This window comes from Taudactylus pleione, unplaced genomic scaffold (assembly GCF_031769625.1).
Source record: "Taudactylus pleione unplaced genomic scaffold, aTauple2 ptg000043l, whole genome shotgun sequence".
Classification (NCBI taxonomy): domain Eukaryota; kingdom Metazoa; phylum Chordata; class Amphibia; order Anura; family Myobatrachidae; genus Taudactylus; species Taudactylus pleione.
The window spans coordinates 13105752-13123148 of NW_028284445.1; the positions used below are offsets into that span (position 1 = coordinate 13105752).

At 43.4% G+C, this 17397-nt stretch overlaps 1 protein-coding gene across 1 annotated transcript in view; it reads left to right on the top strand.

Annotated features, from left to right (window-relative positions):
• Positions 1 to 946: 946 nt before the first annotated feature.
• Positions 947 to 17397, top strand: part of UBL3 (ubiquitin like 3) — a 181457-nt gene continuing 165006 nt past the window's right edge. The window contains exon 1 of the mRNA XM_088460263.1: positions 947 to 1980. Coding sequence (XP_088316389.1) covers positions 1954 to 1980 — 27 coding nt within the window. The 5' untranslated portion in view covers positions 947 to 1953. The remainder of the gene's footprint in view (positions 1981 to 17397) is intronic.

Here is a 17397-nt window from a genome sequence, read left to right on the forward strand (position 1 = left end):
ATTCTGTGAGGAGACCTGGAAAACATGCACTGTTTGGGGTCCTGAGGACCGAGTTTGAGAACCTGTGTATTAGCCTGATTCAGTTTTGTAAACAATCCCCATGGTTTGCATACAACAGCAATGGTGAGATCGGGAATATTCATCATGTTTAATAATCTCGATTCCCTGATCCCGACCTGAAAATGGTCGGAATTGGGTAGTCCTGGTATTTTTAACATTTTCTAGATCCGCCGATGGATCATTGATATCCACGGATCGGGTTGGCGTCAGCAGAATGTTGAATCGCGGCTCAAGTGTATGGAGCCTTTTACTCATATGGCCAATGTTTTTGCAGATGATCCGTGCAGCATCCTTGGATGCAGGAGGTGTCAATTTACACAAGACGCATCCTGCAGCAAGAGCATATGTACACACAGCACAAAGACGCAGCTGCTGTGCGTGTACTGCGTAAAACTCTCAATCAGGCCCCATGTCAGTAATGTCATGTGCCCCAGACCTGCTGGTGATGTAATCGTCTGGCTGCTGCAGCGGGCGAGTATGTGCAGGGATGATGGCTGCACTGGGATGAGTCTCTCAGAGCCCCATAGCTGTGTCTGGAAAGCCTGGCTGCAACACTGCAAATAATAAGCAGATACATGCGGGCAGAGGTTTGTTTTCTCAGTTATCTGAGGCGCAATGATGTCACGAGCGACCCCCAGGGGTCTCCTCCTCCACTCCCGCTCTGTAATCACAACACAGCCCTCACACAGCATATACACCAATCATAAATCACGTGACGTCACTTAGAACTACAAGCTGCACACAGCCCTGCAGGGACTACATCTCCCGGCACTCCACACACTCCTGCACATAATGGCCGCCGCCGCGCACGGTACGCATGCGCAGTCCTCCCGAGTCGCTGAGCCCAGCCCCATTCAACCAGAGGGCGTGGCCACACGGATCCCCAGCAGCAAGCCCCGCCCATTCTCCGCAGCGGCCATGTTTCTGCCAGAGAGACGATGACAGGAAAGGGAAGGAGCGTCTGAGCGCTGCGCCGCCGGCTGTGAACAGTGCACGGAGGGGCTGCGGGGGACACGGAGCTGGCAACCGCGGTGTAATCTCCGTCCTCTCCCGTGTCAGAGCTCGGTGCCCGTCGGTCGGTGACGCAGTTTCGGGGGATGTGAGGGGGGTCGCACAGACTCGGGGCTGCTGTTTGTGTGTGAGTGCAGTGTGATCCCACCCTTTGAGGTATTTTTAGATCGGGACAAGCAGCTATTTTTATTATTGTTTCTTACCTGACACAATCGGGAAAGGTGTCCGCAGTCTCCTCCTGTTTAACCTCCTCACCCCCTGCAGCCTCTGGAGTGAAACTTTACATTGTACACTGCGCAGGGGGAGGGCAGCTCATATCACCCAGCGTTGGAGAGTACCACCCTTCACCCAACATATGAAAGTACCACTCTTCATCCTCACCCAGCATCTGTGAGTACCACCTTTCATCCCCGCAGATCGTCTGAGAGTACCACCCTTAATCCTCACCCAGCGTCTGAGAGTACCACCCTTAATCCTCACCCAGCGTCTGATAGTACCACCCTTCATCCTCACCCAGCTTCCGAGAGTACCACCTTTCATCCTCACCCAGCTTCCGAGAGTACCACCCTTCATCCTCACCCAGCTTCCGAGAGTACCACCCTTCATCCTCACCAAGCTTCTGAGAGTAACACCCTTCATCCTAACCCAGCTTCTGAGAGTAACACCCTTCATCCTAACCCAGCTTCTGAGAGTACTACCCTTCATCCTCTCCATCTTTAATAGAAGAGGGGCTAACACGCCCCATGTCATTGCTGACCTCTGGACTCTTCACCTGCCTGGGACCTCTCATTCTCAGCTAGGAGACCTCTGGATTAAAACCAGTCACTGGGAAGTGAGCGCCATCCGATTAATCTGATTTGTGGCTTTCCTGTCATTATCAAGATGTCCAATCCTGTGCCAGTGGATATGGTAAGATGCCACTCTGTCCGCCTTGGTGTTAGGGCATTCAATCAGGAATCCAGCTTGACCATTGTTACCACTTCTACTTAGATTAGACATTTGTTTAGCATTATTTGAAGCTGTACAGGTTAAATAATAGCCATTGCTATTGGCATCGATTAGTCACTGAATTTTGGTTTGGATTGTATTGAAAACTTTCCTCAAGAGTGGTTAGCTTTATAATAATTTCTATCATTTACTGTCATATCCGCTCTAGACTTTTTAGGATTGATAGCAAAAACCTACCGCACATTTTGATGCCTGTGTGTATATGTGTATGTATGTATGTGTATGTATATATATATATATATATATTATATGTATATGTGTGTAAGTGCAGATTCTTCTGGAACACTGAAACAACCAATAATGACTTCATTAGCAGATAATTTTTGGAGCCTTCATATTTTGATCTGAATTAGGATCACTACCTTTTACTATATTAGCTGACTCTTTTTGTAATATGTGCTGCCTTTTAGTGCGTGGTTTGTCCCCATCGCTGTACCCTAGTACATTGTCATTCGATGGGTAGTTCTGTTACGATCTTAATTGATTACACAAAAAATTAAGGGAAGTAGAAATACATTGCATACATACTAATGTGAAATATCCGCATTTAATACAGTTTGTGTTGCTTAAATTGTATCAGTTTTATCTGAACTGCAGTTTGTTAGTGATATCCAAAATCTTTACTTCCCTATTTGCAGTCTCAATCTTTACTGAAGAATTTAGTAATATTTTCGGTGGGAGTTCAGTGAATGGTAATCTTGTGTGTGCAATATTCAGTCCTGTTTTTGTGCTTTATACAATCATTTTGATATTTCTGTATCATTCATTTTATCAGGAAATGTTTTTGTGAGACATGGTCTTACTGACATGTTTATACTGGTGTGAGTTACCTAACACAGACCTTGACGTCACTGTTTTACTGTAGTTTCCTTTCCCAAAGTTTTAAAGTAAGAAAGATCTCAGTTGAAAGAGTAACTACCAAATCCAGATTATATAGCTTAAACAAACCAACCTGTTATTTTATAATTAGTGTCAGCATATTTATTGGCATGCCAAAATCTAAAACTGTAATCGATTTATTATTTTCTGTACTACTTCCTTTACGTCCATTTTTGGGGGGAATTAAACAGCAAAAATGGCTATTTAAGAACATGGTATTTACTGTGTACTGCATTTTACAGTCATTCCATATAGTGTGAGGATGCAAAATTCTATAAAGTGTTTATCTGTAGGTAGGGTATTAGTGCTTAATGTGTGTATGTATATATATGTATATATATATTACACACACACACACACTGATCAGCCATAACATTAAAATCAATTGTCTAATACTGTATCGGTCCCCCTTGTGCCGCCAAAACAGCTCTGACCGTCAAGGTATCTACTCCACAAGACCTCTGAAGGTGTCCTGTGGTATCTGGCACCAAGACGTTAGCAGCTGATCCTTTAAGTCCTGTATGGGGCCTCCAGGCCTTGGACTTGTGTTTACAGCACATCCCTCAGATGCTCGATCGGATTGAGATCTGGGGAATATGGAGGCCAAATCAACATCTTGAACCATGATGGTTTCCCAGCAGAACATTGCCCAGATCATCACACTGCCTCCACTGGCATACCATCTTTCCAAAGTGCATCCTGGTGCCATCTCTTCCCCAGGTAAACGACGCACAAACACGCGGCCGTCCATTTGATGTAAAAGAAAATGTGATTTATCAGACCAGGCAACCTTAGATTGTTCCGTGGTTCAGTTCTGATGCACACGTGCCCATTGTCGGCGCTTTTGTCAGTGGACAGGAGCCAGCATGGGCCACTCTGACATTGTGTTTTCCGACACCTTCCTATCATAGCCATCATTAACTTTTTCAGCAATTTGTGCTACAGTAGCTCTTCCGTGGCATAGGCTTCGCTCACTACGTGCATCATGGAGCCTTTGGCGTCTATGACCTTTTCGCCAGTTCACCGGATGTCCTTCCTTGGACTACTTTTGGTAGGTACTAACCAATGCATATGGGAACACCCCACAAGATCTGCCCTTTTGCAGATGTTCTGACTCAGTTGTCTTGCCATCACAATTTGGCCCTTGTCAAAGTCACTCAGATCCTTATGTGTGCCCATTTTTCCTACTTCCAATACTTTTAAGAACTGACTTCACTTGCTGCCTTGTGGTGCATACACACGGTACAATTAAACAGGACGATAACGATTTCGTTCATTTCGTCCTGTTTTTGGGCCCTTCCAACCACCAAACAGTCGATGCGCAGGCACGGATGGTCGATATCGACTATCACCTGTGCATGCACGCAAACCTGGTTGATATCGACCAGGTTAGCCTGGTTACTATAGGGACCCGTGATCATTTGGGGGTTGGTGCATGTGCTGGATGTTCGATAGTTGCCCCCATCCTCAAACAGTTTTGTCCCATAACTGCCCCCCTCTGCAATGGCCCCAGTAGTGGTCCCCATTATGCAGTTCCCCTTATATAATGCCCCCAGTAGTGGTCCCTCCTATGCAGTGCCCCCAGTAGTGGTCCCTCCTATGCAGTGCCCCCAGTAGTAGTGCCCTTTATACAGTTCCCCCAGTAGTGGTCCCCCCTATGCAGTGATTCCCACCCGTATGCAGTGCCACTTACATATATAGGACAAAGACACACAAAAAAACCCACTTACCTGAATGCCGCTGTCCGCTCCTCCATTCTCCTGGTCCGCTCTACGCTATGGGAGAGACGTCATGACGTCTCTCCCATTGTCCACTGCAGGAGCCGGAAGGTGGAGCTCATGAGTGTGCTCTAGACTGGCTCCGGCCGTGGGTGGAGCAGCCAATGAGAGTCTGTCTGACTCTCATTGGCTGCCAAAACAGGCACATCAGTGTACTACTCGGCAGCGGTGTTTTTCTGTGTAGTACAGACCACACTCACTGCTGTCCGCTCTACACGTACCATCGGCAGCCATGGGGAACAGCTCCACGGCCATCCGTGATCGGCGGGCCACAGGTTGAAGACCCCTGCTGTAAATTATGAGTTCACATTGTACGGCAGCCATGTAACTTTTTTGCTACCTTCCTATAACAGCTATTGATTTTACTGATAACTTGTTGATGTTCTTTTCAGGCCTATACGTCAGTGATCTGATGTGCATTGGAGTCACATGTTTTATGTGCCATGTTTCTGTGAAGGGACATTTTTTTTAATAGTTTCCTGTGTCCAAATACAGGTGTTATATTTATTTTTGTCATATTAGCTAAAGGAAACTGTAATTATTTGCCTATCTTGTATACATTCATTGACTATAGGAATTGTTTTACTTTAATCTTATTTTGTGAAATTAGACTTTTTAAATATATTGATTTTTTTTCAATAATCAATTTTATTTTTTTCCCCACCCCACTATTGCGCTACTTTGCTATCAAGCACACCACTGACACCAAATTGTGCTGACTTCTAGTCATTTATCCTGTACTTTCTGTATTTAAACTCATATGGGGGAATACAATGAGGTACAAATTTGTAAAAGTGCAGATTTGTTTTTTTGCAATTCTGCACCTGCATTTAAAGCGGCAACCTTTTTAAAGGTTGCTTTTATGTAAAAAAATAAATAAATGCTGCTTTATATCTCTCTGCAAAATCATTGAAAAATGCTGTCTTATACAAAATCGCATACATTCTTTGGGCTCAGTTCTATTGAACGCAAATTAAATAGCGCCAGGAGGGTGCTCCCGTAGCTATTCAATTTAGCGCGATGTTAAGGATTTCTTCTTGCACACCTCCAGGAGCGGTGCGAGCAGAAATCCAGCAAAAGTACAGGCGCAATGCGGTTTTCTGCCCTTAGCGCCACGGAATCCGCATCGCGCCGGGCAGTTTAGTTGGAGAATGTCCGTTCTTGCGACTAAACACCCTGTTTAAGGCGTGAGGGTCTGGAGAACGGGCATTCTCCGACCTAACAGCGCATTGAATTGAATAGCTCCAGTAGCTCCCTTCTGGCGCTATTTAATTTGCGTTCAGTTGAATCGAGCCATTTATTTTTGCTTTCTGTTTCCCTATTTGAGTTGTTTTTATGATCGTGTGGGTTAAAAAAAGCTACAGCAGTTTAGCGATTTTAAGAACGCTGCATAGAGCGCAGGCTACACACACCGCTAAACAGGCATTACTGGATGTCAACTGGGCGGTGACACAGCGTTTGCACATAAAAGAAACGTCCATAGTTGTTGCGGCCATGCAGTAAGACGTGCTCGCTATACTGAGTAGTGGGCATGCAGTGTGCACGCCAGCTTCAGTTGCACCATGCACCTGACATAGTGTAAGTGTAACTACCGTTGATAGTGATGACAGCTGCTCTAATGGACCGAGTACCTAGGTGGTGAGATTGCACAAATGCGTACAACCCAGAATAGTAGCGTTTAGTTACATTATCATTTAGTTTGCGGCAGGCATGCAAAATTGCGTTCACATTATGTGCGAAAGAGACTGTAAGGGTGAAATTCAATTAGTCGCAGGGTTTTAACTTCCAAGTTAAGTGCCTGGAGCTATTCAATTTATTCAATTACTGCCTACGGTAAGCCCGCAACTAGCCCTGAGCATGCACTTAATGCGGATTCCTGCTCATGCCCTCCTGAGGGCTAGTTGCGCTGTTACCACAGGCAGTAAATGCATAGCTCTGAGCCTCTGGGCACTTAACCCAAGAGCTAAAAATCCTGCGGTAAGTCCCGCTGTTAAATTAATCACCCCCAAAGTGTCTGCTTTGTATCAGTTGACATTCAGAGATATTCAGTATTTGCTTTCCTGTTAAATGTTGACTACGTTTATTTGAGTTCTGGCAAAATAATACAAATTGTGATTTCATAGTTCCCAGTAAGCCGAATAAAGGGCAGGAAGTTTGTGTTGTGAAAACTCATTGTGAAATGTTGTGATGTGATGCTGACTAATATGATTGATCTAGTGCCAAATTCCAGTGTACTATATAAATCATTCTGCTAACAGCGTGTTTACTTATACATTCTACCAGGTCCTTAATGTGGACCTGTCATCTATGTATTAAATAGATATGAAATCCGGTAACCTGCAAATAAAAATGTAATATGTATCGGTTTGTTGCAGTCATATGGTCTATTTCATGTCATCTTTTTACATGTTTAAATTAAGTTTCCTTGGTAGAATCCATGTTCTGGGTATACATTCTATTTTAAGGGGTTAGGATTTTCCTCCTGTAAATTGCAGGACATATTCATGGTGGTCCTAATTGTTTTGACCTAGTCATACTGTTAGCAACGTTGGATCACTGTCATTGTGCAGCAAGTTTCCTGATTGGCCCTTGCTGGGATTACGCAGGCTAGATCATAACTTCTGCGAGTTTAGAGTACATCCTCCTATTTCTTTTTTTTACATTTATTTTGTTTATTTAATCTGTAAGAGCTGTTGGATTTGCTGAGAACTATCCCAGTGGCCAGTTTGTGACAACAAGAAGCAACTGTAACACCGCATAATCTGCTAATGCTTAAATCATCATTTGTTATGCACTGTTTAAGGTGGCATTCTAAGTAAATAAACTACACTCGGGACAAAAAGGATGAGAAAAAGGTGCATTTGGGCAGCAAATTCTGAGGTCTGTCCCAGCAGTGTTAAATAGCAGGTTATTTCATACCCTGCTGTTTACTGTGATAGTGCTATTGATCTGCTGGCGCCCAGTGCAAAAGAATCCATTAGGCCTCACGCAGCGAGCGTATAATTGCTCTCTTCAGAGAAAAGGAATGGGTGGACATAGCAGAAGAATGTGCCATCCCCTTTCTCTCTGAGGGAGAGCTGCTTAATGACCCGCTGCAAAGAATGCAAAGCAATATCGGAGTGAGGAAAGTCTTGACGTGTCATTAATGGCACACGTGTACGATTAGCTCAGTTGTGGCTTTTGTGCTAGCATATACTTCTAGTCTCTTCCATTTGTGTATAGGTTTACATTACTTTTCTGTCATGCTGACAACTTTTCGTATGGACATGAAATTATCTGTTGCAAAAATAGTGAAGCAGGCATATTTTATGCTTTTAACTTTTTTAGATTGCTTTTCTCCTACACGTTAGGATTAAGAGCACATTTCATTACCTCTGTTATTTGTTAGACAGAACACGGGTGACGGTGGGGTACGTCATACACCACATTATGCAGGGGCTGATGTGGGAACGTTGCTGTATAAGAAGCTTTTACACAGATGCCTTCCTTCTAGAAACTCTTCCAGATCTCTTTGAGGTCTGTCCTGGGAATTTATTCTCGTCACATGAGATCTCCGATGGACAAGAGCACAATTCATACCAAGCCTCCCACATTACATGGTGAGGGTCAAAGGGCGGACGGGTAGGGGGGGGGAAACGCTTTGAAGAAATGTCTCACAAAGCAGCTCTGGGGTGGGGAGGGGGGGATTATCATGTGTTCTTCTGGTTTTAAAATCTGCGTTTTAATCTTAGCAAAGACAATACACGTTTTATTAGGCTTCTGCAGATTTGGTAGTTTATAATACCAGATCTTATAGAGCTTTATATAGCAGCCAGTGACACCAATGTCTCTGGTGAACAGAGATTTCAGAAAGTTGTGTGTGCGCTGTACAATTTCATGGCAGGAGAGAGAGCCAGGCGATAAATCCTTGTAATAACCTGTAATCCTATAACTTCTCTTTTGCTGAACTGATCGTTGGTAATTTAAAGCCTATATGTATGGTCCTCTAGATGTTCCTGTTACCCCCCAAATTCCTGCTAAACACCTCTATTACATTTTAAATAGTTTCTTACCCTTATGCATGTGCTAAGGTGTGTATGTACCATGCTTATAAGAAATCTGGACAGCGCTGTGTATTAAACGAAGGGTGTTTTGACATCCATCTCCATCCATCTAATTGTAATGAAATGCAGATCATTCTGACAAGCATCATGCATATCCTGCCCTTGTTACTGTAAATGTTCTGTTTGCACATACAATCATCGGCATGCTTAGAATCCCATCATATGTAGATTTGTCTCATTTGAATCAAACATTCTTTAAAAGGTTGCTTCAGTCATCTAATCATGCTTTGTCTGTAATCTATTGTTATGTATTTCATGCTTGACGCCTTCTGTCTCATTTTCTATGCTGTGGTTAGTAAATCAGATGCTTCCTGCATTACTGATTATAACTGCTTGTTAGGAAGATTTTATTACATTTGCAGTATGTAGCAGATTGTTTCCCTTGCTGAAGACACGTGGCTGGATACAGAAATCCCATGTTGGGATTTCTCTTAGGAAAATAAAAAAAAGAAATCGCCAACGTGAGATTTATTTTTTGTCAGTAATTTAGATTTAGAGACCTATATCCAGGATAATGGCTTCTGCACTGTAGACTAAAGGCCCCCATACACCTACGCTATAACTAGGCGATCACACGATTTTCGACTCGACGTACGTTCAGTCTTGTAGAAATCGTGCATTTTTTCATCTGATGCGCGCTCCCGTGGGTCCTTCAATCGTCTCTTATGATCATACGTGCAGCACGTATGTTCCATCCCATCATGTTCAGATTTTTTTTTTTTACATGCAATCCATCGTGCGGTAGTTCAAGTCATTTCAATGACTGTTTGTCCCTATTCCCATAATGAGCGTGTGAGGCACAGGATCGATCTTACGACAGATCCTGTGCTAAGTAAAAAAAAGAAATGGTGATGACGGATGCTGATCGCGTAGGTGTATGGGCCCTATAATATTATTATTATTATCCTTTATTTATATGGCGCCACAAGTGTTCCGCAGCGCCTTACATAGTACATAGAACTAATAGGTGAACAAGAAACAAGTAACTTACAGTACATTACAGTGCAGGACAAGGACACAACTTATATACATTGCTGAAATAGTGATTAAAGCACTCACAATAAGCTGCCGGGAGTTGGCAGTCCCGTGTTAGGTGCCCTAATGGGGAGTAGAGAGTAGAAGAAAATGTAAAGAGAAGCCCATGAGGGAAGAGGTCCCTGCTCATGAGAGCTTACATTCTAATACTTTATACAGTGTTCCTGACTTTCATCTGGCCATACAGAGAGATTCAACATACGATCGTTATATTTGAAGTGTCATTTGGGTCTGACAGAAAATGTGATCAGGTGATGACCAAATTTGACTATAAAAGGCAGATAGTCGGTAAGCCAGCGGTCGGCATTACGACCGTCGGCTTCCTGACTGCATCCCTTTTGATCTGCCCACGTCTGCTCACCATGAGCCTTTATGGGTTTTTTGTACTGTTTTATATTCCTTTTGGAAAACACACATGGAAGATGAAGCATAATTTACGTTTGATACAGAATTGCTGCAATAAATTGATAAATAGATATGTATGGTGTATGTGGGACAATTCTCATGGCAGATAAAACAACAAGTTTCTATTCACATAACCATCTGTGTCATACTTCGTCAGCAAAATGTGCCTGTAATACATATTTAGATACAAGCAGGATGTTTTTTTACAACATGATTTAGTGCAACTATATTTGGTCGCTAATAACAATCAGTCAGATTTCATCTGTCACTTTTCTATCACAGGTTAAAAAATTAAAGCAACCTGATTTGTTTGCTATGGGTGACATAACAGCTGTGGGCATTGTGCAATTAAAGCATTGTTGACTACCATTTAGCCTCTAGTTATCTCTATAGATTGATTACAACTTAGCTGTTATTGCGCTTTTTACCGACTGAGAATGGCATTAAAAAGCCTGTTCCCATTGGGGAAGATTCAAATGTTGTTTGGGCGCCTGTTAGTAATGGGCACCTGACTGTGCTATTGAATTGTTGCTCCGATTGGGCGCAAGTGTCGCAGGCACCCAGATTTCTGCTTCCTGAGGTGGCGAGGAGAAATCTGCCAAAAGTTTTTGCATGTGTTATCCCTGGTGCGTTTGGGCGCGATAAGTAATTCAGTCGCTCCTGAATTGCTCCATTGGGCACCGTTACTTATCCCTGCCTTAATTCCCTTCCTTAGAATATTAAAACACAGTCTGACATATGTTATAATGCGTAGTACTTCCATCAGAGATCACAGTAATACATCATTTGAGCATCCCTGATACCTGTCAGTCCTCCAGATCAGTCTCATTTGTACACACACTGTTCATTCTAGCACCCTGCACCTGTCACAATCCGTGCAGTTCCTCTATCCTGCCTGGGGTGTCACTCTCTGCTCTGGTGCTTTTATCACACTCAGCTAATGCAACAAACTGCTGATAAACAGTCCAAAGTGTGCTAGAAGCCCCAGAACAGAGAGCAACACCCCAGGCAGGAAAGAGGAATTGCACGGGCTGTGACAGGTGCTAGAATTAACACTATACACATGTAACGGATTATTCTAGAATAGAATATAAAGATCATATATAAAATGGCTATGGAAGCCTGCAGTGTGTCTTTTCCTAGGAGTAGCAGCTGACTCACTGGTATGGATGCCGGTGGCAGCCATTGCTCACTTTGGGAGGAATTCTATTCAAACTGGCGCATATCGGCCACTTATGGTAGTGCAGACATTGCTAGTTTTTACTCTAACTTCTTTGGGAATGCGAGGGAAATCTTGGATTGCTGGCAGACTTTATGGGGGTTATTCAGTTGGAAAACGCCTGCCAGGCGTCCAACGGAGCAATTACATTTGTGCTCCGTTAAGGCGTGAGAAGTCGCCAGCATCAGCATTTCTGCTCGCACCTTCCTGAGGAGACGAGCAGAAATGTCTGATAAGTCCGTGGTTTGGGTGCCCTAACCAGGACTTTAGATGGATTTAACCGCTATACGCAGCTAAACCCTACGTAATTGGGCGTGACAAGCACTGTAATTAATGGGCGCCCAAAACAATTGAATTACTACATTTGGCACCCATCAATTAGTGTGGCATCGAAAGCAATTGATTTGCCTCCACTGTGCCATTCCGGATAGGCACATAGTGACCATCGCTTTGAATTGAATCCCCCCTCCCCCCTTCATGTGAGCCAGCTCTTCCTGTCCCCTTCTGCTACCATAGGTTCTGGCCAGATTAGCCTTTCAGCGTCCCCCAGGCTTGTGCTCTATCACTGTCCACTTCTGTTGAATTGCCAATATAATGCCGTTCCATTCTTTGGATCATAATAGGGCTGACTACCTCTTACAATGTTAAAATTAGTAATTTTACGCTACCAAAATGTGGTAGTACCACTTGGGTCAGTTTACTCTTTTATTTTTTGACATCTTTACCGAGTTAAGAGCCTAATGCTGGGTACACACTATACAGATACATCTGCAGATGGTAGTTCATACACACTGTATGGCCATCATGTGTTTCTGCCCGTGGGTCCCGGCGGGGAGCGAGTCGGGGCGTGTTCCACCCCCCCTCCCCGCAGCTGCCGCTGTGTGTGTACAGGCGGTCTGCAGACATATCTGTCCATTGGCTGTGCAGCACAGCTAATGCGATGTGTCTGAACGACGTTGTACAGTCATATTGCGGGTACACACTGGCCAACGGGCAGCAGATATATTGGCCGATTAATATGTAAGTGTGTACCCAGCTTAAGTATAGATAGGTTTTTATTTAAAGTGACTTTTCCATGAAAATAAATTTTGAACTGGGACAAATTACAACCATTCTGCTGGCAATCGGCGCATCAGCATCAATGTACTTACAGCACACAAATGAAGTAAGTAAAGAAAATAAAATACATTCACTTTGCCATTGAGTATTTTTATTTTCAAAACTACCAGAATCAACATCAAGTCTTTTATAAGTTACTTCAGAACAAAACATTTTTTTTCCTTTTAAGAATATAAATAGTTTGATGGACTTTTGCTAATGTAGTCTGATGCATTATACCTACATGTGAAATTGCCCATTAAAGAAAGAACTTCGAAATATGGACATCTTCATGCTATGGTGCCTACTCCTGAAGGCTTTAATCTGATGGGCCTGTTTTTTACACTTATGTGTCAGTAACTCGGTACAATGCCATTTCTGAGTCGCAGCTAATGGGATGGTTTCTTGCGCTCTTTTGATGTGCACAGTTCAAACAAGGCTAAGTGAGGCACCATTCCATGTTTCTGCTGGACCGCATGTGATACGCTTTGGAAGTGCTTTTTGCATTTGAAAAATAACTTTTTGTTCCTTTTGCCTGTAAATATTAAAGCTTTGATGTTAATATATAAACTGTGAACTGTGATGCTTATTTAGTGGGACCTAAAAGTTTGGGGCCTGCAACTGTATTTTTTAGCGTATCACTTTTAAATGTAAAATAACAATACATTAATCACAAAGGGGTAACCAAGCTTCCTAAGCTTTGACCAACAGTAGCTCAGAAGGTTAGAACAGTGACTGACCCTGAGGGGTGGAATTTAATTGTTTTATTGCGGCCGCAGATCTCGTCTAATGTGACGTTAGCTATTCCATTGTTTGTGGCGCTGGGCGCGATTGCCGTGGGTGGCCATTATTTCTGCTCGTACCATCCTGAGGTGGCAAGCAGAAATCCGACCAAACTCCTTGCGCCCAATAGTTTGCACTTTAAATAATGGGCGTCCCGTGACACTCGACCCCATTGGCAAAACAATTTAATATCACCCTTTGGGCGACCAAAAAATCAGTGGAATCACAGTAACCTTGGACAAGTTTCTTCTACTTTTCCCAAAAACTAGGTTGTTTGGGCAGGATTCAATTGTTTAAGCGCGCCCGATTTCCCATCTAAAGTGACAGGAGATGGAGGGCGCAAATCAATTGATGTCCATTTTTGCGCTGATCTTGCCATAGTGGCCGGGTTTAGCCGCGTAAAAGCCCTGACCAAAGTGCTGAGCGCTATCGCGAAAAGTGCAATTTGGGCACCCAAACAGGCCACTTTTTGCCCATTTCAGCTTGCACCCCCCTGGGGCTGCGAGCTGAAATGGTGCGCTGGCGGCCGATTGCGCCCAACGGGAGCAACAATTGAATAGGTCCTGTTGGGCGTGTTGGGGGGGGGGTGATACAATTGAATACCGCCCTTTGAGCAAAGAAAAGGTCTGTATGTACAGCACCATAGAAAAAGTGCTGCTTCAAAAGCTTTGTACCAGACATTTGAATAACTCTTAAATGACTAATGTGAGTCTGTGCCTTCTAGCAGTCTTGCTGAAGTCATTATTGTTATAGGTGATTCTACATTCTGTTCTGTAGAAAGGTATCAATGACAGAACTTGTTTCCCACTGACCTCGTATTACGCAATCTGCTCTTAGAGCAAACCCCAGCACTTGGCTAACATTCAGTTTGCATGTTTAACCTGAGAGACGTGCGAATCCCTACGGAACAGTTCATGAATGCGCTATAATGCCTGAGATTGCAAGCTCTACCATATACATTGCCTCACTTTTCAAAAAATAAGGTAGTACTCTTATAAAGTGATACTAGATTTTTCTGATCCATCTGTAGAACATGTCCACATGCTTGGCATGAAAGCAAATCACATACAGATTGAGTCTCCCACATCCAAATATTCTGAAATACGGAATATTCCGAAATACGGAATAATTTTGGCCTGACTGAGATAATAAAACCTTTGATTTTTGATGGTTCAATGTACACAAACTTTGTCTAAGGCACAAATTATTAAAAATATTGTATAAAATTACCTTCAAGCTGTGTATATAAGGTGTATATGAAACATAAATTAATTTCATTTCTGTACACAAACTTTGCTTGAGCCACAAAATTATTGGAAATATTGTATAAAATGACCTGCGGGCTGTGTGTATAAGGTGTATCTAACACATAAATGCATGCTGTGTGTATAGCGTTCCCGCTAGGCTGTTTTAGCGGGGCGCGGCGCCCTGCCCTCCTTCTGGAGGGCAAAAAGCACCCTGCCCTCCAGGAGGAGGGCAAAAAGCGCCCTGCCCTCACAGCCTGCGGGAGCCGTTCTCACCCGCGGGACGCAGTGTCCCGCGGGTGGAGAAACATGCAGTGACCCGGTCACCGCCGGAGAACAGACGCCGGGCGCATGCGCCCGGCATCTATTCTCCCTGTCTGCAGGGCTTGGGGGCTGCCCGGCGTGTCAGTAAGTGCCGGGCACGCCCCCAAGAGTGACGAAAAGGGGACGTTTCTTATAGACACGCCCCCTTTTCCGATGGCCACGCCCCCTTCACGGTCGCGCGCGCCCTCTCTAGCTCCGGCGCCCTGCCTCCCGCCGGAGCTAGAGGGAACACTATGTGTATATTGGGGTCCCATTCCCAAGATATCTCATTATGGTATGCCAATATTCCAAAATACGGAATATTCCATTATCCAAAATACCCCTGGTCCCAAGCATTTTGGATATGGAAGACTCAGCCTGTATATAAGATATGAGTGGCATCAATTTCCTACTTGTTTATAGTGTAATGCAATAAATTTATACTACAGAACACTAGTGTCTTGCCCATAACATGCCTTCCCACAGCCTAAACTAAATATATGTTGCCTTATCTTTCTGGGTGCTCCAGTGCATTTCAGCCATATTTTTTGAACATCAGGGCACATTTTGTTATCCTTGAGATTGCTTTGCTTTCTATATCCCAAGATTAGTATTGGCCCAAAACCAGAAAGATAAAGCACTGCATATAGCACAGGCTGCAGGGAGGCTTGTACAAGTCCAGTCTGACTAATTCTACCTTTGTGCCTCTCCCCCTTCCATTTTGTGCAGTGTGCCTACATTTAGGCCTTTTAGTTTAGGATGTAGCACTTTCATTCATTAAATATTGTATAGGTCTCCCATGGACAATCTACCGTGTGATCAGGGCAAGACCAACAGAGAGCCGGGACCATTGCCCTGTAAGATGAGAAATAGCACAGGACCAAAGTGCTTGTGTAACTTTTCCTTTTACAGCAAAATTAGCTTATATATGAAAGTCTATCTTTTATTGATGAAATGTAATCTCAGACCTATACTATATGACTAGCCCTAACACAAGTTTCATAAAAAGTGAGTTGTGTTTAAGGGCAAATATATGACCTGTTTAGATCTTGCCAGCTATAGCTGCCATCATTGAGGCAGCCTCCGCAAGGAAGAAATATGTATTTAATAAATGTGAGTGCGCCAACTGTATATGGCTCCATGAGTTTGTTAGAATCTGGGAACCATGGTTGGATAAGAGAGGCCATTGCACAGTAATTGTGTGTGTGTGTGTGTGTTTCATTCATCACACTTTCTACCTTAAAGTTATGGCTCCTCTTATGTTACTAATACACTTTGCAGTAGTATGGCACTATGCATTATGGAAAAGTTTAGCCACACACACGTTTAGCCAAATTGTATTGATCCAGTTGTTTTAGGCACTTGGCCTAACAGGATGACAATACATTTCATTGGTTCCAGTGTTTCTGATAACCCATGCATGCAGATATGTCTGCGTCTCAGAGCTGTGCCATACCATTTCCATTACAAGAGTCAGATTTTCTCCAGCATGTGAACACCCCCATGACAGGGAATAATATAACTAGGTCAAGTGAGTGTCTTTCATTTTCAACCTTGTTTTAAAAGGAAAATATCACTCTCTTTACTGCTCATTCTAGCTACAACCTAATTGGTTCACACTCGGGCCATTGTTATTGATAGGCTTTTTAACTGTTTATAACACAAAGGAGGCCATTCAGATCAACGCTGTGGCAGAGACGTGCTGTTCCGGAATGGCATATATCGCATCGCGGCGATGCTCGGCAGCAGATCACCAGTAATTGCATTGCTCCTATATATTGGGCAGTGTCCTTATATTTATGCAGCATTTGTTTTATTCCTATTACAATCTACTGAAAACTTTATATACCTGCCGGGCAGCAGTGAGACTGGCGTTTTGGCTTATGGGTTATATTAAATCTCTTCCTTGTTAGGAGTACACATCAGCACATTTACATAGTGACCTGGTTACTGCTCCAGGCCAGTAAAATGTGATTAATGTTCATGTATTTTTTGTACGTTTGTTTGTAAGCAGCAATGTGTACAATGTTCTTTTGTGTTTCCACCTTCTTTTTACTGGTATTGTTACTTGTTCATTGTATACAGCATCATACAAAGATGTTTATTGTTTTTCTAGATAATCCTGTTGGTAACTAACAACTAAATGCTAGCCATGGCAATGGAGCAAACCCAGGCAACTGTCTACTGCTCTAAACAAGCTGGATGTACTGTATGACTTTTGTATCCGTTTAATACGAGTCTCACTATACAACTCTGCTGGTGGCGGAACCTGTTCCTCTCGCTATATGTGTGGCTACCTGGTCACTTCCACATCAGGTCACTGCCTCGGAGACATGCAGCCCTGGCCTCACATAATCACTGTTACTCTATTATTTATAATACTCTGGAACCTACTCCAACATGCAAGATTGACTGCATTTTAGACACATGGAAAAGTTGAGCTCTACATTTGTTCTGTAGAGTACACTTTC